Source organism: Caretta caretta, chromosome 10 (genome assembly GCF_965140235.1).
Source record: "Caretta caretta isolate rCarCar2 chromosome 10, rCarCar1.hap1, whole genome shotgun sequence".
Lineage (NCBI taxonomy): Eukaryota > Metazoa > Chordata > Testudines > Cheloniidae > Caretta > Caretta caretta.
In genome coordinates, this window is record NC_134215.1 from 45,940,476 (window position 1) to 45,962,516 (window position 22,041).

At 52.0% G+C, this 22,041-nt stretch overlaps 1 protein-coding gene across 1 annotated transcript in view; it reads right to left on the bottom strand.

The window, feature by feature from the left end:
• Positions 1-22,041, bottom strand: part of DUOX2 (dual oxidase 2) — a 122,670-nt gene that overhangs the window by 11,197 nt on the left and 89,432 nt on the right. Inside the window, exons 11-27 of the mRNA XM_048867468.2 lie at positions 20,309-20,510; positions 17,213-17,379; positions 17,022-17,082; positions 16,279-16,375; positions 15,680-15,770; positions 13,071-13,173; positions 12,487-12,647; positions 10,526-10,701; positions 9,882-10,000; positions 8,511-8,648; positions 7,428-7,541; positions 6,417-6,619; positions 5,335-5,520; positions 4,636-4,861; positions 1,695-1,788; positions 1,193-1,368; positions 786-855 (exon numbers count right to left, since the gene is read on the bottom strand). Coding sequence (XP_048723425.2) covers positions 786-855; positions 1,193-1,368; positions 1,695-1,788; positions 4,636-4,861; positions 5,335-5,520; positions 6,417-6,619; positions 7,428-7,541; positions 8,511-8,648; positions 9,882-10,000; positions 10,526-10,701; positions 12,487-12,647; positions 13,071-13,173; positions 15,680-15,770; positions 16,279-16,375; positions 17,022-17,082; positions 17,213-17,379; positions 20,309-20,510 — 2,384 coding nt within the window. The remainder of the gene's footprint in view (positions 1-785; positions 856-1,192; positions 1,369-1,694; positions 1,789-4,635; positions 4,862-5,334; positions 5,521-6,416; positions 6,620-7,427; positions 7,542-8,510; positions 8,649-9,881; positions 10,001-10,525; positions 10,702-12,486; positions 12,648-13,070; positions 13,174-15,679; positions 15,771-16,278; positions 16,376-17,021; positions 17,083-17,212; positions 17,380-20,308; positions 20,511-22,041) is intronic.

A 22,041-nucleotide genomic window follows, 5' to 3' on the forward strand; every position in this document is an offset into this window, starting at 1 on the left:
GCTGCATTAGAAAGGCATCAAACAGGAAACACCTGAGCCAAAGCCTGACCCCTCAGGCAGCCGGCTCAGAGGCTCAGGCTAGCGCCCAAGGATTGAGGGGGGGCATACGCATTTCTTGCCCATCCTCTTCCCCAGCTCTGGCCTCTCGCACTCCACAAGCTGTGCCGTGGTTTCGAGCTGGGGCTTTCTCTCTGGTTGGGATTGTGCTGCCAAAGGAACTATTTATAAACCAGAGATGCCTCTGTGGATAATCTGCGTAGCATGGCTCAGAGCCAGATGTGAGGGAATGAGGCTTTGGAAAGCAGCCGGGCACACTGGGCTCTTGTGCCGGGAGGCCAGAGCACGCCAGGTTCTCCTGCAGCGGGAGCCTGGCAGGTTGGGTTATTGCATGCTTATTCTGCAGCGTCAGGAGCCAGACCCGCCAGGCCAGGGGAGCCAGAGGGCTCCCCAGAGCAGAAGGCTGCACGTTCCCATGATGCAGTGTAAGCCTGGGGGTTCTATACCAGAAATCTCATGAGAAATCCGGCTCTTGACAAGCTACCATGTGAACTCAGCAGCCAGCCGAGGCTGGAGTCGTGGGGAGAGACAGGAGGAGCCGTGTTCTCCCTTACTGGGCTTGCAGCTGGCCTGCTCCCAGACACACGCTGGAGCTTCAGAAGCAGCCACTTGCCTTCCCTCTCTCCCCTCATCCTGCTGGGGCAGCGGCTGAGCCCGAGCGTGCTAGTGGGGAGGAGAGGGGTTGGGAAGACAGGAAGGCAGACCCCAGGCCAGTGGGCACAGCTTACCCGTTGGTATTGGGCCGGTTTATGAAGGAGACGCGGTTGCTCATGTTTTGCCTGAACACGTCTGGAACTCCTGTGGGGAGGAGAAAGGACAAAGGTGTGACACTACGCGTCCAGGAACGCCCCAATCATGCCCCTGGGCTCTCTGCTCGGGGGGGGGAGGAGGGGCTCTGCTGGGATGGGCAGCCTGCTCTGCTTGAGAGAAGGGCCGGCTTGTTGAGTCTCCGCAGCAGAAGGCAACTTCCCCACCTGGTAGTGAATGGCGCCTCTGCGGGTTGCGGCTGGAAAAGAGACGCTGGAGGAAAGACAGGACTGCACTCTGCCCTCCAGTGCCAGCCACCCCAGCCCAGCTGAGCGCAGCAGAAAGGTCACCTGGACTTTCTTTGCTCTTTGTGCCCCACCACGCTGACCTTTGATGCAGAGCTGGGTGAAGCGCAGCTCGCTGTCATGGTCCCGCAGCATGTAATGAAAATCCTCCCATGTCAGCTCCTCCTTATCCTGAAAGCCTGACGCCTGGAACATGGACTCAATCACCTGCTCCATCTGATCGCCCGAGAGGCAGTTGTTGGCGATCTCGATGAAGGACCTAGAGCAAAGGGACAAGGCTGGGAGCTGCAGAGCAATCAGCTGACTCTCAGAGGGCAAGAACACAGGCCTGACTGGGGGGTTATAGAGACCCCTGCAGGGGATGTGGCAGCATCATTACTGGAGACACTTCAGATGAGACTGAGCATCACGATACATCCAGGGGTTCTCAGAGCATCACGATACATCCAGGGGTTCTCAGCTCCAAGTACTGGACCCAAGGGGTTTCACACCTGACCCTCAGCAGTTGAAACACCTCATATGAGCAGCCACTTTTGAGAAGGCGTATGCCAACTACCTATCCTGCAGCACAGACAGGAGGAATACCTCAGCATCCTGATGAGCTCTTCCTTGGAGAGGAAGCCATTCCCGTCAACATCATACATGGTGAACATCAGCTTTGACTTCTCCTCTGGGGACCCTGTTAGGAAAGAAGATGGATGGAATAAGAATTACTTCTTATTTCTGTAGTTCCTTGCAAATTAGGGTCTCAAGGCACTTTACAAGGACTGAGGTGGGGCTTATGGGACCTGCAGTAACACAGTCATCATTCCATTAGAGAAATTCCTGCAAAAAAGCACACTGCTAATGTTACTTTGAATTTGTAAGCAAGTTTGTTTCAGCTGCATTTGCTGCTCCTCTGTGTTTGATTTCTCTAAATGCTGTCACGCGAGCTTTACCAGCATGAATAGACATGAAGAAAAAAATCTTACAGCTTGAATAACTAAACGTTCGTCAAATGCAAATTCTTTAAGGAATATTTGAGCGTGAAAGTCACAATACACACTTGTGTTAGTTAAGGACATCACTCGTCATGTCAGGGAGCAGAAACAATCCCCTGTGTTTATTTAAGTAATCAACAGGGCACAAATTTTGAATATTTCCAACAAACTCCTTCTTAGTGAACTCCCAACCAAGGATGAGTCGCTGTGGAAATCTGCAGTGATTCTGAATAATGAATAAGTCTGAGACCACCACTACCTGTCTGCAGACAGTTTGCAAAGAGAAAAAGAGGCACAATTTGTCAAACAAATTATTTGTTGTGAATTATTCTCCTAATCAGTGCAAGGCAAAGATTTTCTGGCAATCACCTTATCTAGTCTGTCAGTTATCATATCCCACCTCCTTATTCCCTCCCAGTGTCTCAATTAAAGTATTAAGGTTGCGTGTTTCTCTCCAGCCTGGGGGTAAACTGGGGCAGAGTCTGGTACCCTGGCCAGGAATAAAATCACATTTACTTTGGAACCGAGTGTCCACAGAGGCAGTTATTCCAGAATAGCTGCCTTTTCTGCAATAGCTATTCTGGTCAATTTTCCATGTAGACAAGCTCTTAATAAAGCCTCCAAATGCACCCAGTAAAATGCAACACCACCCAACTTCCCCCAAGGAAGCTACCCCCCAAAACTGCCTGACAGTATAAAAAATGATAGTATGAAGTGATCATGGGATACCCCCTTGCCACTGCCTGTTGAAAAGGCAGCTGCAGAGTTTGCTGTAGCTTTCCCTGTCTGCTAGTGCATCAGAAAAAAGGAGATTTTAAGAGTCACATCACTGGCCTCCCGACAGGTGGAGTGCAGGATACCCATTCAGAGACTAACTAGCCAAACTTTGCCCACCAGCATTGACAAAGAGAAGAGATCGCCTTCTCTGCTTTAACAGCTGAAGGAGAAACACTGTTCTGGTTATTCGTGTTAATTCACAGGTGGAGGTCACTCTCTGCGTGAGTGAAACTGGGGTAGAAATTTGGACCCCAATTTAGGAAAGCAGTTATCCTGTGCCTGAACCCACAGTATTCTTGTCAGCAAGTTAAAGAAGTATGGGCTGGATGAATGCACTATAAGGTGGGTAGAAAGTTGGCTAGATTGTCGGGCTCAACAGGTAGTGATCAATGGCTCCATGTCTAGTTGGCAGCCGGTGTCAAGTGGAGTGCCCCAGGGGTCGGTCCTGGGGCCGGTTTTGTTCAATATCTTCATAAATGATCCGGAGGATGGTGTGGATTGCACTCTCAGCAAATTTACGGATGATACTAAACTGGGAGGAGTGGTAGATACGCTGGAGGGCAGGGATAGGATACAGAGGGCCCTAGACAAATTGGAGGATTGGGCCAAAAGAAATCTGATGAGGTTCAATAAGGATAAGTGCAGGGTCCTGCACTTAGGACGGAAGAACCCAATGCACAGCTACAGACTAGGGACCGAATGGCTAGGCAGCAGTTCTGCGGAAAAGGACCTAGGGGTGACAGTGGACGAGAAGCTGGATATGAGTCAGCAGTGTGCCCTTGTTGCCAAGAAGGCCAATGGCATTTTGGGATGTATAAGTAGGGGCATAGCGAGCAGATTGAGGGACGCGATCGTTCCCCTCTATTCGACATTGGTGAGGCCTCATCTGGAGTACTGTGTCCAGTTTTGGGCCCCACACTACAAGAAGGATGTGGATAAATTGGAGAGAGTCCAGCAAAGGGCAACAAAAATGATTAGGGGTCTGGAACACATGACTTATGAGGAGAGGCTGAGGGAACTGGGATTGTTTAGTCTGCAGAAGAGAAGAATGAGGGGGGATTTGATAGCTGCTTTCAACTACCTGAGAGGTGGTTCCAGAGAGGATGGTTCTAGACTATTCTCAGTGGTAGAAGAGGACAGGACAAGGAGTAATGGTCTCAAGTTGCAGTGGGGGAGGTTTAAGTTGGATATTAGGAAAAACTTTTTCACTAGGAGGGTGGTGAAACACTGGAATGCGTTACCTAGGGAGGTGGTAGAATCTCCTTCCTTAGATGTTTTTAAGATTAGGCTTGACAAAGCCCTGGCTGGGATGATTTAATTGGGGATTGGTCCTGCTTTGAGCAGGGGGTTGGACTAGATGACCTCCTGAGGTCCCTTCCAACCCTGATATTCTATGATTCTATGATTCCTATTCAGGACAACACTTGAGCACACATTTAAATTGAAACACATGCTTACGTGCTGTCCTGAATCAGGACCTCAGTTAGCTACTTCTTACACGCATCATATTGAGAGAGATTTGGTCACATTTGTGTTCTGAGCTTGAAGGAATTTGGCTGAGGCACCAGTGGACTTCAGTGACTACACAGGGACAGGACCTTCGCTTTATGTTTCATTTGATAGATGGACCATGCCAAGGTTCAGCTGAGTTGCGATGGCTGGTGAGCAGAGTGTGGACAAGAAGGAAGCTGTTTAGCTGGGGCTGTGACTGCGGCAAGATGCTTAATGTGAGTCAGTGACTCTCTCCCAGTCCTCCAACAAAGTCTCACCTTTCATGAAGACCACCAAGATGTCCAGGAACTCTCGGAAGGAGAGATATCCATTGCCATCTTTGTCAGCAAGAGAGAACATGGACTCCACAAACATGGACTGGGGTTTGAGCCCCAGCGACTCTGCAAACTCAGCCCGGCTCAGCTCACACTTGAGAGATTCTTTTGCTGTCAAGGACGTTTCAAAGTTGAGGTCTCCGGCATCTGACTTGTCAATGTCCAGCACCTGCGATGAGAGAGGCAGGCTGAGGGCTAGTCCCATACTCAGCACTCAAAGAACAGAACCATGCTAACCCACACCCCTTCCATTCCATACAAACACTGGTGGTCTCTCCCCAACTCTTAGCCAAGGTTTAATAGCAGATGCTGTGGCAAAGTCTCCTATGACTCCCATCTGATGGTCATTATTATTACAATACACACTGGAGGGCATTTACTGGTACAGTGTACTCATCATGCTGTCATGCAACAGCCTCTTCCAGGTATTAAATGGTAATATCCCAGCACTGCCATTTCCTCAGTCCTCTATAAATAACAGGGATTCTTTAGTGTCAAACAGATTGGCAGCTTGTTCCTTGTGAGTGGTTTGCCTATTATGGTGTGCAATAATAGCAGTAGTGCCTAATGTTTAATCAATATAAATAGCTGGCTCCATTTACCGGAGTGCTCACCACACCCATGTGCTGGCTTGGTACATACCTGGGCAAATAAATGTCTGAAGAAAGTCTCCAGGATCTGCTTCCTCTGCTCTTTGGTCACAGCCCTCTTCAGCAGGCTGCGTTCCGTCATGTCAGACATGTTGAGAGACAGTCCATTTGTCTCCAAGTAGTTGGTCAGCTTCCGGACAAAGTCACTTCGCTCTGCCTCGCCATTAAAAAGCAACACCTGGAGGAGCCCCCAAAGAATGAGCCAGTGAGCTGGAGCCATTCTCGGCTGGGCTGGGAGTGGCACTCCGTTAGCGTGTTAAAACCAGACTAAAATGCCAAGACCCCAATAGCAGCCCCAATACCACTCACAGCTAATCAGGCTCTTGCTTGAAGATCTCATTTTTCTTCTCTCTCATGTTCTCTCTGTGCTTAGGCACATGAGCCCTGCTTCCAACCAGCAAGACCCACCCAACGAGTGGCACTTCTATTTCCAGGGGGATGATGTAGATTCATTGTTTGAGAGAAGGCTACAGCTTCTTGTAACTAAAGATCAGAACCTACAGGGCCCACCTGAAGCATCCTCTGTGTAGGCCAGACCATCAGACACTTCTGGGCCATTCCTATGGAGCTCTGGTTGTTATTTAGATAGGCAGGCGTAGCCACCATTAACATGTTTCATGCTGCATGAACCAAAGAGTGGAAACATAGGATCCAAAATACCGCTTGAGATAAAAATGCTTCCTATGGACTCTGGAGTTTCCACCTGTTTGATTGGTTTACCAGTACTAAGTAGAATCCTGACATTTATTTCATGCATACGTAGGGCATGCATGCTTTGGAGCGTCATGTTTACTAGAAATTCAGAGTTATTAAACCTCACAGATCTGGGCAAAAGGCTTTTTCAGAATCAGTACAAAGCATTGGTGTTATTATCCACTGGCCTAGAACCTCCAGTGTAAGGCTACCCCAGCAATAAACCCAGCCACCCCTGCCAAAACATTTAGTTTAGGCTCCCAGGAACACGTCATCAAGGGAGGTGGAGAGTAGGGAATTTATTCCTTATGACTGGCACAGCCAGGCAGAGAGAGGGCTCAGAGGCAACGCCAAGCACATGTCATGTGTCCTACCACATACCAGGTCATACTCTTTGGGAATCTTCAGGAGCAAAGCTTTGTTCCCTTTGTTGATGGAGAGGACCATGTCCACCTGCTGTTGGTTTTTCAGACTGATGCTGCGGAGCACGGCTCGCCGGCTGTCCAGCACTTTGATAATCTTGTCTGGATGAAGCTGAAGGTAGATGAGATTGCTGTCTGTCTTGGGACCTTGCCACTCCAAGGCTGGCGGGAGAGAATGCAGGGAGTTGGGTCAGACTGGTTGTACGTGAGTATTAACAAACATTTTTCTTCACTGGGAGAGCGGCCTACAAATATATCTACTCCTGTTTGGGGTGGGTAACAGAAGCCCTTTATTCCTCTGCTGATCAAGCGGTCTATCCAAATTGCAGGGCGAACTGTACTAAAATGAGCTCAATTCTGGTATCACATGGACTGGTTCTGTCTGGTATAATTCCATTGTCTTCAATACAGTTACTCCTGTTTTACACCAGCGTACGGGAGATCAGGGTCAGGTCACCGGCCTCCATTTTTAAGGACATTATAGAGCTGGAGGTCTCCATTTCATAGAGGATACATATTATTCAGTAACCCCAGATCTCCTACTGAATCACAAGGCAACACTGAGGGAAAAATTCCTTTATCCTATCCACATGACTCTTGGAGCGTCAGAGCTGAGATCACTCATGCAGACGGGAGAGGGGGATTTTACTCTAACTGGGCAATGCTAGAGAGAAGCTCCACAGTTTCCAGATCAGATGCCAGTAGCCTGCTCTAGGGCCAGCCCCAGAAGCTGCCACCTGCCCTCACATGAGTGCCCTGTACCAGAGTTTCCCTCCCAGCTCCCAACTGAAGGTGAGCTGCATGAAGAAGGGTGTCAGCTCCATGCCAACGCTGTCCTAGACAGTAACCCACGCTGACAGCAAAGGGGGTTTGGTGGATGCATGACTTGGACTACGGAGGAACCACCCAACTCCAGCGAGCTGGGGGTTCCACCATGCCCCCCCGAGCCAGCCAAAGGTCCCCGCCTTACCCTGCACTCCCTCGCCCGACACCTCTCTCCTCACACTGGGGTTCGCTTTTCTCTGCAGCTTCTTGAAATCACGCTTGCGGAAAGTAGCGACAATCCAGGCAACGAATAAACTCACTGAGGGAGCAAATGAGCAGGAAAGGGAAAAATGAGGTAACAGAACAACACAGGACCACCCACCTTCTGGCAATTCAGCCCTGGTGGTCACCCACGAGGGCTTACAATGATTCCCACCTACCACTGGGGCCTGGAGGGAATGTGGGATTGTTCCCCTCCCCGACTATGGCACGTTTCAACCGCAAATGGCTTTATTTAATCAAGGGTTCCAGTCACAGTTGAGCCTCTGCCTCCATCTCTGGCATCGCTAATGTCCCACTAAAGGTTCCTGCTGCTGCTGGGACCAGCGACTCACACAACCATAGATGTGTTGGGCTGGAAAGGACCTTGAGAGGTCATTTGGTCCAGCCCCCTGCAGGACCAAGTAAACCTAGACTAGCCCTGACAGCTGTGTGTCCAACCTGTTCTTTAAAACCTCCAAGGATGGGGATTCCACAGCCTCCCTTGCAACCTGTTCCAGAGCTTAACTACCCCAGAACAAAAATCTGTCCTGCTGCAGACTATGCCCATGGCTTCTTGTCCTACCTTCATCAAGACAAGACCACCAGATTGTCTAATCTGACCTCCAATCAAGCACACACCCCTAAATGCCACCCAGCCACCATCTAAGGTACATTTCCCCATTACACGTGGCCCCAGTGTCACAAGGGACCTTGGCGCGGTGAAGTGACTCTCAGTGAAGTGCGACAGGAACTATCATCCTGCAAGCTGCTGAGCATCCTCCTTCCCTAGTGACTGTGATGGGAGCTAAGAGTGCTCAACATCTCTCGGAGGTACTCTACTCCAGCCAGGACTGGGCCTTTGCAGAGCAGGGGATATCACAGAGCTGCAGTGGGCCAATTCCCAAGGGTGGCTAAATGCATGCAACTCCCACTGATGCCAGTCAGGTGCTCAGCCCCCAGGGCGATTTGGCACAACTGCATTTAAGCAAAGAGCAAATAAACAAAGGAAGCAAAGACCAGTGCAAACCTAAAGGAAAACAGCAGAGGGCGACGAGGATAAGCCCGAATCCAGCACCGCTGCCTTCGAAATAGTCCAGCACTGTCATGGGTGTGCAGTTTGCCAGGTGTTCTGTAGTCAGCTGCTGGGGCTGAGGACATGGATCCGCTGGTAGGCAGAGAGAAGATGGTCTGAGTGCCATGATACCAACCCAGCTCACGCTTGCTTTGCTCTCTAGGAGCACACTCACTATGGGATGACGTGAGGGCTTCTCTGGAGTCTGGAAGGGTTCCCCTAAAGCTTGGGAGGTCCTGGGGAAAAGCTCTGGGCCCTACATTTAACTCCAGCTCAGAGTTTTTGGGGCCAAATCCTTGCTGTCAGTTACATGGGTTCCAGTCCCCTGGTTGCTGCACCCATTTAACTGAATTGGCCTGCTCTGGATTCCTTGAGAAGTCATTTGTACAATAGTGTTCTGCAGCGCCCACTCTCCCATGAGACCTGGGAATGGGCAGTGAGGGAATTACCATGTCTTATGAGTTATCGGCACTACGGAGCAGGTGCTCAGCCAGGCTTTAGCATCAGATGACAGGATCATGCTGCAATTCTGGAAATCACTCTTAGCGCAGTTACAAGTTGTCAGGATTTTTGTGTCTTAAACTGAAATCAATAAAGCTCTTGCAATGCGATTGGAAGAATGCAATAAAAAAATTTGCATGGTAAATGGATAACTTTATAGGGCAGGGTGGGGCAAAAACACAGCTGCAAAATGATCACTGACATTAATGGCCACAACTCACAAACAAACTGTGGTCTACTTTCTTCAGACCAAGGCCAGTAACAGGGGACAAGCGCATGACATGGAAAGTGAGGAAAAGCGATGGATGCTGGGTTAGCCATAGGTGCTGGCCTGGGACCTCTGGAATTCCTGCCTGCCAATACCCAGAATGCTTTACCAGCTCCGACCTGACTCATGGCCATGCCAGGGTGTGAGCTCTGGGCCATCCCCATATGAACAGAGTTGGCTTTGCTCATTGCTCATTGCAAGGGGGTTCCATCAGTCTTGGCCTCCAGACCTTCTCAGCAGCACTCTTCTATTAGAAACCATGGCAATTCCAGCCAGGTCCGTGGCTTTTCATTCAACTCCTGTGCCCAGTGTATGCTGCCCAACCCAACTGCTAATGGACACATGGTCCAGATGCGCAGCGGGGTGTATTAGAGGACAGCCATGCAGGGAGCGTCACCTGGACGATGCCCGAGCAGGGAGCCTCTCAGCTGGTGGGCAGGGTGCTGTGTGCAACCTGGCTGTATAGCCCAAGACCTACCATGGGGAAAGGTGAAGGGAACATAGCAGCCTGGCTCCCCCGGGTTATCGCCCCAGCAGCACAGAAAGGAAATACTCACCAGTATTCCAGTTAAACACCTGCATTGGGACATCTGTCGGCTCCGCATAGGTGACATTAACAAGGACATTATGGAATGTGGTCTTTCGAATCTCTTCAATTTCATCTTTTGTGAATAACCTGGGGAAAGAGAAAATGGAATCCATGTAGGCGTCAGAGACCCCTGCCCACACAAGGAGTGCGTGTGACCCCCCAGCCCATGCCCTCCCCAGATCAGCACCTGGAGAGTCCCAAGAGTGTGTCTGACCCAGAGCTCCCAGCCTACACTGTGCCCCAGATCAGCACCGGGAGAGTGCCAGGATTGTATACCACAGACTCTGACACCCACCCCACATCATCTCAGGAACTGGGGAAGAGAACTGAAGATCAAGGCTCCACAGCAGCTTGTCGATGGGTTGCCAGGGAGCTGCTGGGATGGGATTTCTTCACCCACATGAAAGTCTGAGCTCGTTCTCCATTGGCCTGAAGTGCTTCTCGGGCTTCACCATTGGTTCGCACTTTGTAGGACTCCAGGCCCCAGTCTCAGGCCAGTTACAGTGCATTACAGGATGTTAAATTGCACAACACCATCCTGGCCGTACTCTGGGGGAACAAGGGCCAATGCAGGGACCACCCCTGGCATGGGCTGCCAGAAGAGACACTTACCTGTTCTTAGTGTTTTCGAACCAAAACCTGTCCCCGTCACGCAGGCGCGTAAACTGGTCGATGATGATGGCGCTGAAGAGGTCTCCGGGGTCTCCGTTGCTCTCCAGCATGCCCCCTGGCAGGAGTTCCAGCTTGGAGATGTCGTTGTCATATAGGGCAGCTACATTCTGAAGGACCTGGAGAACAAGCCCCCTGGGTTAGGAAGGACTGATTACACCCAATGCCCCCATGCGCTAGTGGCTGAGTGTATCAAAAAGCCGTGAGAAGATTCATTAGCCCTTTGGGGTCTTATGGAAAAGCCAGCTGGCTGTGGGATGGTGACAATGCCAGCTGAGTGTGTGACCCCGTACGGGTGCCAAAGCTTCCCACTGAAACGGAAGGAAGGAAGCACCAACCAAGGTCAATTGATCCCCTCTGCCCCTCCTCGCCCCTCCCAGAGATGTGAAGACTCGTCTGGTGTGGGAGGGGCAGGTGCTGAGAGCCCTGGCTCGCTGCTCCAGAGAACCCCCAGGTCTCTGCCAATGAGAGCACAGGAAAGCCTAGCTGCTCTGTCATTGGCAGGAGTATCCCTGTGCTTCCCATTGTGCCTGACTCCTAGTGGTCTGTAATCTCCACCTGGCACCTCCACCGTCAGCTCCTCACTGAGGTCCCCTGTGGCTGGCCTCCTTTCCCCCAAAACACATAGACTCCAACGCTCCTGTACCATCCTCGCTGGAGCTGGGGCCTGATTATCGGGGGGAGGGATAGTTCAGTGGTTTGAGCATTGGCCTGCTAAACCCAGGGTTGTGAGTTCAATTCTTGAGGCGGCCATTTAGGGATCTGGGGCAAAAATTGGGGATTGGCCCTGCAGGGGGTTGGACTAGATGACCTCCTGAGGTCCCTTCCAACCCTGAGATTCTATGATTCTATTTGCCATCAGATTAAGGATCTCCCAGCATGCAACTCGCCACTGGCAGAGAGACGTTGCAGCAGCTGGCTGCGGGGGCTGATGATACTTGTAGCTAGGTAGGAGTGAGGACTGGGGAGAACCTGGCCAGTACTCTCTGCCCTTCCTACTGACCACTCGAAACCTACGTCCACACTGCTGTCAGAGGGGTGGTGGCGGGAGCTCACGCAGAGGTACCCGCACTAGCTTGAATCTCACTAGTGGGCTAAAACCAGCAGTGAAGCCGCAGCAGGCTGTAATGCAGGCTGTACAAGTCCACCAGGGACCCTGGGTATGAACATGTGTTGCTGGCCTGCGATAAAGCCATCCCGTCTTCACTGCTGTCTGTAGCTGTGCTAGCTAGACTATCTCTGAGTATGGTGCAGACATCAGCTAAGGGTCTGATCTGACCAGAGATGGCAAGTCAGTGGGAGGGGCTAAGAACCGCACTGAGGTGGATAGATGATTCAGTTGTATCAGCCTTGCTCACAGCTGTGACTGCTCCAACTCCCCAGGCTGCTCCAAACCTCAGCCCAGGAGCAGCTGCGGCTCCAGGGAAGAGTAGAGCACACACAGCTATATGGGAGGGTGGGCAGGCGCCAGGCAGTGAGCTCAGCACAGAGCTCGCCACCAGGGCAGGGCAGGGCAGGGCAGGGCAGCCAGCTGCACCAGCCACCAACGCCTGAGGCCCCAGTGATGCTCTGAGGGCAGCAGCAAGGAACCCAGCTCCTCACGTGGTGATCTCTCTCTAGCCAATTTTAAACCCAGACCGAGGCCTGATTTACACACAGCGTTTGAGCTAGTGTCGCTACGTCAGTGAGGGCTGTGGCTCGCTCCCCTGACCTTTGGGAAGAACTATCCCAACAGAAGCACCTTGGGACCAGTGTAACTGTGTCCACACTAGGGTGTCGTAGTGCCTTGACTTCACCAAGACAGTTAAAGCCGTATGACTTTTGTGTGCAGATGAGGCCCCAGCGGTGGGTGTCTGAGGCTAACACAAGCCACTGAGGTTAAATGACATCTCGGTGCTTCTGACCTTTCCATCCATGTGGGCAAAAAATGACCAGTTTGTGGCAGTCGGTAAGTCAAAGAGCTCTTGGGCCTTGGTATAGGTGGACAGGCCGAGGTCTCGGCCCCGCTGGATGTAGCTGGCCGTGTAGTCGGTGCGAGAGTACTTCAGGGGCCCGTACCAGTAATCTGGGAAGAACAAAGAGAGGAGCTAAAGACATGGTAATGCAAAATCAACCTCCAGTGATCACCCTTCCTCTCACAGCACAGCAGGGGCCCTGAGAGGACAATCCTGCATGCTGGCCTCTCCCCTCACCAAGTCCCCTTCCCTCATGGACTCATCTTAAAGTGAAGATTGCTGCCCAACACTAGCTAGGAAGGGCTACAGGAAAGAGAGCAGCTGGCCACAGCCACAGCTGCGGTTAGCGCAGGAGAGTGTCAGGACTCCTGGGTTCCATTCCTGACTCTGTCACCGACTCTCTGCCACGCCATGTCCCCTCCCTGTGCCTCTCCGCCCCAGGTGTAAAAGGGGAACAACGAGACTCCCCCTAACAGCGGAAAGAGACAGACATTCAGCCAAACTGCACAACTGCAACATGAAAGCGTCTCAACCTCTGAGATCCTCCACCACCTCGTTGTCCTCCCGCTCCGCGATCTGGGAGCACATTCCCAGCAGCAGGTCATCCACGTCCTGCGCTGTCTCGAGATTGGGGCTCTAAATGAAAGAGAGATTCTCTGTCATTATGGTGCAAACCTCTGAGACACCCGTGATGTTCGCACTCGCCTGACCCAGCACCCAAAGGAACCTTGATTCATAGAATTTGAGGCCAGAAGGGACCATTAGATTTTCTAGCCTGACCTCCTGCCTAGCACAGGCCAGCGACTTTCACCCAGTTACCCCTTGATTGAGCCATTCCCTTGTGTTTGACTAAAGCACATCTCCCAGAAAGGCATCCAGGCTGAATGTGACAACATCCCGAGAAGAAGACTTCACCTGTTCCCTTGCTAGCTTGTGCCAAAGGTGGGTCGCTCTGACTGAGAAAGGTGGGCCCGATCTCTAACTGGAATATGTCAGCTTCCTCCAGGCCTTCACAGTCCTGCAGGCATCAGGCTAGATCCTCAGCTGATGGAAGGCACTACGGAAGCCAGTGGGGCTTCACAGATCTACACCAGCTGAAGATCTGGCCTTAGACCTGAATGAGAATTGCTCGGCTAAAGCCCAGGGCAGGAAGAGGCTGGCTCTGGAGGCTCATTAAGCCAGTTATGCAGTTCCTGCACTGCAGGTTTCACTGGTTGGCAGAACTGTTGGGTTCTGTTTCAGGGACATCTTTACAATTAGTACCAAAACATGATTTTTTTTTGCCATTATTTGTGAAAATCTTTCAGCAGGTGGAAATCCACAGCCAATGGAAGGCAGAAGGTCCCTTGGGGCCCTGGAGGGTGTAGCACCCTGTGCCTTGTCTGTTTCCATAGGTGCCAGGTCTTCCTGTGAGCCGGGCAGCACCTCACCGTGCGGCTGCCACACCCATGTGCGTAACCATCTCCATATCTGGCTCCCATAGGACAGATCCATTATCTTGGCCCTGCCTGAGTCTCCTGTCTGTAGAAGCTGCCTCCCCAGGGATGGGATGGAGGAACAGAAGCAGCATCAGAGAACAAGAAGGAGCTTTTCAGGAGTCAAGCTGGTTGGGAGTTTTCTGCTGAAACAGTTTTTCAATGGAAAAAAGTTTCTGCAAAATAGCAATTTTCTGCAGGAAAATTTTCATTGACCCAAAACGTATCAACTTTTTCTAGGGAAGATCTCAACAAAATCTCTCGTCTGCAGTTGGTTCGACCCAAATGAGAGCATTTGGTGCATTCAACCGCATGGACGTGCTTCATTTCAAGTCTGTTCAATGTGAAACTGCAGCTGCTGAAGGCACCTTATGTCCTGGTTCTCCCCTACAACCCCGCCTCTGACCAAGCTGCATGGTGCATCACGGGAGTTACGTGCCGGGAGGGCAGAATGTGGGTGAGAGGCACCAGAATCCAGCTCCCATGAGGCACTGCATGGGCAGATGCAGTGTAATATCGAGCTGCTCGGAATGAAAAGTCCCGACCGTTCCAAATGGAAAACGTTTGAATTTCTTTGGGTGACAGCAAGCGCAATATTCCAACTTTCCTTACAATTTGGGGTGGAAAGAAACACTGACTCAAGGGACTTTCTGGAGGGATATAGACCCCACTCTGCTCAGGAGGGCGCTGCCTGTGGGGTAACTCCCTGCTTTATCTCCTCAGAGCTGCAGTGCCTCGCATGTCCATTCGCAGTGAAGTGCTAGGGTGGGGCAGTGACTGCATTAGTCAAGCACTGGGCAGCTGGGTGAGGTGGTCCCGGCGGCTTCGGCAACAGCTCCCTGCCAGCTCCCTGAGTGCAGTCCTACCCGCCTGACTCTCTGTGTGGTGGAATTCTGGTGATGGGATGCGGTTGGCAAGGGCCTTGCCATCACTGGAACGGTCCATTCGGCCCCCTGATGACCAGCGAGGCTCTGATCCTCAGGATGGCTGGTAACCCTCACTTCTCACAATCTGACAATGCAAACTCTGCTACATGGCAGGCCGAGCCAGCCCACCACCATACTGCGCCAAGACCCTGCCCTCCTGACCCTTGAGTGCTCCCCTATTTCCTATTGCAGGCGCATTCAGAATCAGAGACCTGAATCCAGCCCATTTGCCGCGACCGTGGCCAACTCTGCAAGCCTGGGGGCCCTGGGCGGGCCGCGGGCCTGTGCCAGGTGCCGGCCTGCCTCATTAGAGCTGCCAATAAAGTCTGAGACCCCTGGGGATTCCTCCTCCCTGCCTGCCCCACTTTGAGCGGCTGGGCCAGAGCTTTGTAGTCCACGCTCTCAGGAAGGTAAATAAAGGGACGGGGGAGGGAGGAGTCTTTTAATCACTCATCTCACACAGCCACAGCTGCAACTCCCGGAGCCCATCGACTGGCAGACAGCCACCGGCCTGGGGGGAGGGTTATCCCTGCATGCTGCCTCTTTCAGGACAGGGCTCCTGGAACTTCAAGAACCTGCTGTACCGAAGCATGGAGCAGCTGCCTAAATCCTGCCCTCCTGCTTCTGGGGCCAGGTCAGGCGGCGCAGCGGGGACAAGACTTGGCCCGTGATGCAGGTAGTCCCTGCCTTTGGCCAGGGCGCGGATGAGACGCTGCCCTTCCCAGGCCCGCTCCCCCATACCTTTCTGCACCAGTAGCTGTTGCAGAGCCGGAAGGCTGGCGACTTGCTGTTGTCTTGGTTGAGCACTTCCTGGAAATGGCAGCTCGTGTTTCTGGAACAGAGGAGAAGGGTGAGGCCTCGCAGCCCCTCTGGGCAGGGATAACAGCGGGGCTGAGAGGGGCTTTTCTGCAGCTTGCTAGAGTCTGAGTCCCCAGAAAACAGTCCTGAGTGTAGACAGCACCTTTGTATCCATACTGCTACATACACAGCTGGGCGGGAGCTCCAGCTGCCCCAGCCTGCGCATGGCATGACCCGGGCTACACTTCTCTGCTGAGAGGCAATAGGGCAGGGAGCCCGCGTGGCCCCAGACTCTGGAGGGAACGCTTGCTAGGGCGGTGGTGCCAGCCCTGCTGCTAGGAGCTGGCAGGAAAGCACTGGGTTGGATGATGCTTTGGAGGCTTGTGTCTTTCAGGGTTTTGGGTGGATCTGTTGCCCTCCAGGAGTGGAGAGCAGCTCTCCTTGCTGCAGTCTGACCTGCGACTGCTGCCTCCACTCACCCGCCTGGCACTGCTGCTTCCCCAGCTGACGGGCACCCCCACCTGCCACGCGGCTCTCCCTACCTCCTGTAGACTCCAGGGGGCACCATGGTTGCCAGGGAGTGCCCCATGGCCACCAGGAACTCGGTGGATATGCTGGGATCCACATGCTGCTTGTAACCTGCAACAAAGAGCAGCTGCTGGGCTGCACCTCCTGGCAGGAGAGTGAAGAGCCCCCTCAGGGCCCCTCGCTCCCCCATCCACCCACTGCTCCCCCTCAGGGCCCCTCACTCCCCCATCCACCCACTGATCCCCACAGCCCCCCCTCAGGGCCCCTCACTCCTGTATCCACTCAGTGCTCCCCGCAGTCCCCACTCAGGGCCCCTCGCTCCCCCATTCATCCACTGCTCCCCAAAGCCCCCCCTCAGGGCCCCTCGCTCCCCCATCCACCCACTGCTCCCCACAGCCCCCCCTCAGGGCTCCTCACTCCTGTATCCACTCAGTGCTCCCCACAGCCCCCCCCTCAGGGCCCCTCACTCCCCCAGCCACCCACTGATCCCCACAGCCCTCCTCAGGGCCCCTCACTCCCCCATCCACCCACTGCTCCCCACAGACCCCCCTCAGGGCCCCTCACTCCCCCATCCACCCACTGCTCCCCACAGCCCCCCCCTCAGGGCCCCTCACTCCCCCATCCACCCACTGCTCCCCACAGACCCCTCTCAGGGTCCCTCACTCCCCCATCCACTCACTGCTCCCCACAGCCTCCTTAGGCCCATCACCCCACCCTTTTGCTTGCCTCCTGCACCCCGTGCTTCCTGCCCCCTCACCAGTGTACGACGAGATGGTTTTCTGTAGGAATGTCGGCAGCCACTCATACAGGATGATATTCTGTGGAGGAGAGGAGGAGATGGTGTCAGCACAAACACCCACAGAGCTCAGGGCAGAGGGCCCAGCCATCATCACTCCAGGGGCTCTCCCTCGTGCTGGCCCCTCTGCATGGGGCTCCCGGCTCCCTCACCTGGTAGGTAGCAATGACCCACTTGCGCGCATGCTGGAACACGTCCTCGTCCGACCAGCTCGGGTGCTGCTGAGCCAGCTTCGAGGCCCAGTTATTGTGGTAGCGGAACCAGACAATGCTCTCGGCCTGCAGGAAAAGGTTCTCGTTCCCTCTGGCATTCCCAAAGTCTACAACAGTCAAGGAACCCATGAAGTGCATGACAAACATACACAGAAGTTAGATGAAAACATAAAATACTCTTGCTGGCAGGTTGCCATGTAACACAACTATATTTCTTAGAATCCAAAACCCTACTGCAGAAGAATCAAAACCAGAGAGAGGCAATTAATTGATCTTTAACTATTCATGGTAAATAGGCCCAATGGCCTGCGATGGGATGTTGGATGGGGTGGGATCTGAGTTACTGCAGAGAATTCTTTCCTGGGTGTCTGGCTGGTGAGTCTTGCCCACATGCTCAGGGTTCAGCTGATCGCCATATTTGGGATCGGGAAGGAATTTTCCTCCAGGGCAGATTGGAAGAGGCCCTGGGGGTTTTTCGCCTTCCTCTGCAGCATGGGGCACAGGTCACTTGCTGGAGGATTCTCTGCACCTTGAAGTCTTTAAACCATGATTTGAGGACTTCAGGAGCTCAGACATAGGTGAGAGGTTTATTGCAAGAGTGGGTGGGTGAGATTCGGTGGCCTGCATTGTGCAGGAGGTCAGACTAGATGATCATAATGGCCCCTTCTGACCTGAATATCTATGAGTCTATGGGAGACAGAGCAGGCTGTTCTCTAAGGCAGCACAACCTTTGCTCTAGGCCAGCTCTTTGCAGATTGCATGCCAAAAGACCCAGATTGCACATTTCCCTCCAGACCCCCTACCCTGCGAGCAGAAGCAGGAAACTCCTTGAAATTTAAAGTGGTCGCTTGTTTTTAAGACCATTTTCAATATACCATGGAGCTGACTGTTGCTGCTATGGGACAGAAAGGAAGCCTGCTGCTAGATTCCACACGCAGCTTCCCTGGTGCTATGGGGAGGGAAGAGATTGGAGAGGGGATGTTCTGGGGGCTGTGTGTGCTGGCACTGGGTAGGGGATTTTCAGTGTCCATGTCTGCCAGCCAGAGGCCATTCTGTGGGGAACAGAATAAAGGGAGAAGAGAAGAGAAGAGAAGAGAAGAATGCCAGTAACTCTTTTCTAGTCCTCTCTCTATATATCAGAAGGGAGAGGAGTAAGAGGGAACACAATAGAGAAATAGAAAAAACAAGGAGGCAGTTGATTAATTTAAAAAGCAGCACATTTAAACCTGATAAAGTCAGGCAGTGGTTGGCAGAGGATAACTCGCCTTTAACACCAAGCACAGCTACCCTGTGGAACTCATTGCCACAAAGTGTGGCCAAGAAAAGAGGTTACATTTCTCTCTCATTTCTTTCTCCTTCTGTTTTTAATTTTTCCTCATGAACAAGTAAAAGACAAAGCAAACAAAGTTGTTAGGTGCACATCAGGTATTTGATATAGTTTTATGGTAAGCAATACACTTCGGCAGTCATAAAACATCTCTCGTCCGTAGTGTGGCATGGCATGAGCTCGCCCCCTGCTTTGGCCCAGGAGATACTGTGCTCTTCCTAGTATCAGGTAAAGGGGCAGAGAGCAAAGGAGGGCCAGATAAAGAATTCTTTAAAAAAGCACAGCTGGATTATGACCAGGTTTGTGACCTGCAGCCTAGATCATTTCAGATTAGAGGGGGAGAGTGGGTTTCTATCAGCATAGTTTGGGCTGGGTTGGGAACTGATGCAGGGCTGCCTCAAATTCACATTGCATCTTCAACTTACGCAGGTTCCTGTCTCCTCCCTTGCGTGATTTGGCATTTCTCTCCCTCTTGGGCTGGGTCCCTGCCTCCTTCCCCAGCTGGGCACCCACACAGAGTGGTTCCAAAACTTTCCCACTAGCTGGGAACTGACTTTGTTGTGACCTGACTAACATTATCCCAAAAGGAACCTTTGCTCGTGCTTCCTCCCTGAGCTTAGCTGCCCCAGGGGCCTCCCTGGCCTAGTTCCCTCTCTCTAGGGAGCCAATCCGGCTAGTCCGGATGGAATTAACATGCTGCACTTGCTATAGTGAGTGCGCGGAGCTTCGGCAGCTTTGGGCAGAGTTCTGACCCTCACTGGCAGGGAGGTTCTACCCCGACACACAACCCGATAACTGCCCCAGGGCTGCGTGGGCTGCAGAGCAGCCTGGGCCTGAAGCAATTCCCCCCATAAGGGCTAGGGAGAGGCCCAGCCCTGGCAGGCTTAATGGTGCTGAGTCTGACCAGGATTCTGCCTTCTTTGATCGCTGCCCGCCGCACTCAGGGTGTGGTTGGGGAAGGAACATTACACAGGTGAGTCTTTAAACTGTGATTTGAGGACTTCAGTCACTCAGCCAGAGGTTAGGGGTCTAGTACAGCCATGAGGGGGTGGGTGAGGCTCTGTGGCCTGCGACATGCAGCAGCTCAGACTAGATGATCATGAGGGTCCCTTCTGGCCTTAAAGTCTAGGTGACCCACCAGCACGGCCTGGGTCTGTAGGGGCAGCACCTGGCTGCAGGGAGTGGCCAGCACTTCGCTGCCTGGGCCTGGCAGGTGCTAAGAAATGTTTCTCTTCATGGCACTGCTTGAATGCGGCATGAATGCCTCAGTTCCACACCACACACCACACCCAGGAAACAAACAGCTTTGTGTCTGGGAATTTCTGCTCGGCAGCCCTTTCTGGGGAGAGTGCTTGGCATCAGGTTCCCTAGATGCAGGGGGATCTGGCCTACCCACCCAGCCCTTTGCTCCCTGCCCTGAGGTGACGCTCTGCTCGGACACACCCGGCGGTGGGTTTGCTCGGGGGATCGGGAAGGAGACTGATGACTCAGTGCTGGGGGAAGCCCAGCAGTTTTAACCGCTTTTCTGCATTAATTTGCAGCATAAGAGAAGACATTTCTCTCAAGCAGCCTGTGCAATCGGCCACCTCTAGGCCTGATTCTGATCCAGGATGTGTTGGAGACTTCAGCCTGGGTAGGGTGTGAAATAACCTTGCAAATGCACCATGGGAGGCTGAAAGATGGGAAACTGGGACATGAGGCTTCCTTACCATAGATCCCTTGGGGGCCGCCCTGTCCCGTAGACGGGTCCAGAGCCTTCCACATGAAATTTCTCCCGTCCGTCTGCTTTGGGAAGCTCTTGTCAGGCCCAGAAGCCAGCTTCCCACCAGAGAAACTCCTCAAGGCGTCACTCCAGGAATGGGAAGGGCCATAAATGGCACTTCCATCAAGCCAGCCTGTCACCATGTTTATCTGAGGAGAGAAGCAAGGGCTTGGGTCAGAGTGGGATGATCGGCTGCCTCCTGGTCTCTGCATGGGGATGGAGAAGGATCAGGGCTTAGCCAAAGCCCAGGTCCTCTGTGCGCTTGTATATATTGATGGTCCACTACACACACGGTGAGATGAACAACACGTATTCCACAAGGAACAGAAGTCTTACTACCTTTTTATCAATCTGGAGCAGAAGTCACCAGAATCATCAAGACAGGGATGAGCCTGCCAGTGTTGATAAACTACCAACCCCGTGACTCTTCACCCAGATAAGGGGCCTTCCCAGAGGTTGGAGGAAGTTCAGTTTTCATTCTTTTAAATTATTTTTCATTTCCTGCTTTCCTTTAGATTCTGAAACAAGCTCTTGAATCACAGGCTGAGTGAGGCAGGGCAGGAGGAAGTACTGGACTCCTCCCCAGCAAACCTGCTCTCAGCAAGGTGGTTCTAACCAGAGCCCCTCCTTTTGGCTGCTGCTCATCCATCCCTAGAGCCATGTCTCCTGCTGCTGCACTGTGAAGTCTGTTTCCATTACAGCTGGGCTACGCATTTCAAGTGGCAAACATTTCCAGTGAAAAATGGCCTCTTTTGAAAATATACATTTCCTTGCAAACATTTTGGTGTCTTCAACACTTTTCAGGATTTCAAATTTTTCTAGGAAACATTGAATTAAAAATGCAACCTGCTAATCAGGCTCCACTGTGATTTTCCATTTCTGAGCTCTGTCTGTTTGTGTTCATCAGGTGTCAATTACAGACTTTTTGTTTTCTGGATGGACCATTCTGACTGGCCAAATTAGGTACATGGTGGGACTTTTTTCAGCACATAAACAAATTTCAGTTCTGAAAAAAATTTCAATCTCAAAACTGAAAACCTTCATTATGGGAAATTTTTATTTTCAAAAACAGTTTAAAAAAAATCTGTGGATGGTTTTTCAAGAAAATGAAATCAACCCATTTGGAAAACTAGTGACATGAAATGACATGTGCAATGTGTTTTCATTTCTCAGCCAGCTCTGCCTACAGTTGGCTGATGTATTGGTGGTGATGGTACCACATGTTCCCACATCCTGACATTTCAGAATATTACCAGGTTACACTGAGCCAGCCATGCTGGTGTGTGGAAATGCATTCGATCCCATGATGTTTTTTCACAGTACCAAGACTAGGGTGCCATAATGCATTTATCCTTTTACAAGGTCTATGACTGCCCATTTGCACAGCATACACATTCTATTGTTTATTACACCACGATAAAGGGAGTTTACTGCCTAGAATGTCTTGTTTATTACATGTCACACAGGAGCAGAGTGACAGAAAGGCTTGTTAGTCTAGTGTAAGCATTTCCTCAAATTAGTCCTAAAATGACACTGCTCATAACCCATTTCTAACACACCAGAGCTACTTTAGGGCCGATCACTAATATTTTCCTTGGGCATTTTGACTAAAGTGATAGAAATTCCCACAGCAAGAGAATTTTCTCGACCGTTATCACCGTAGGTGGCTACGTTTTCCCC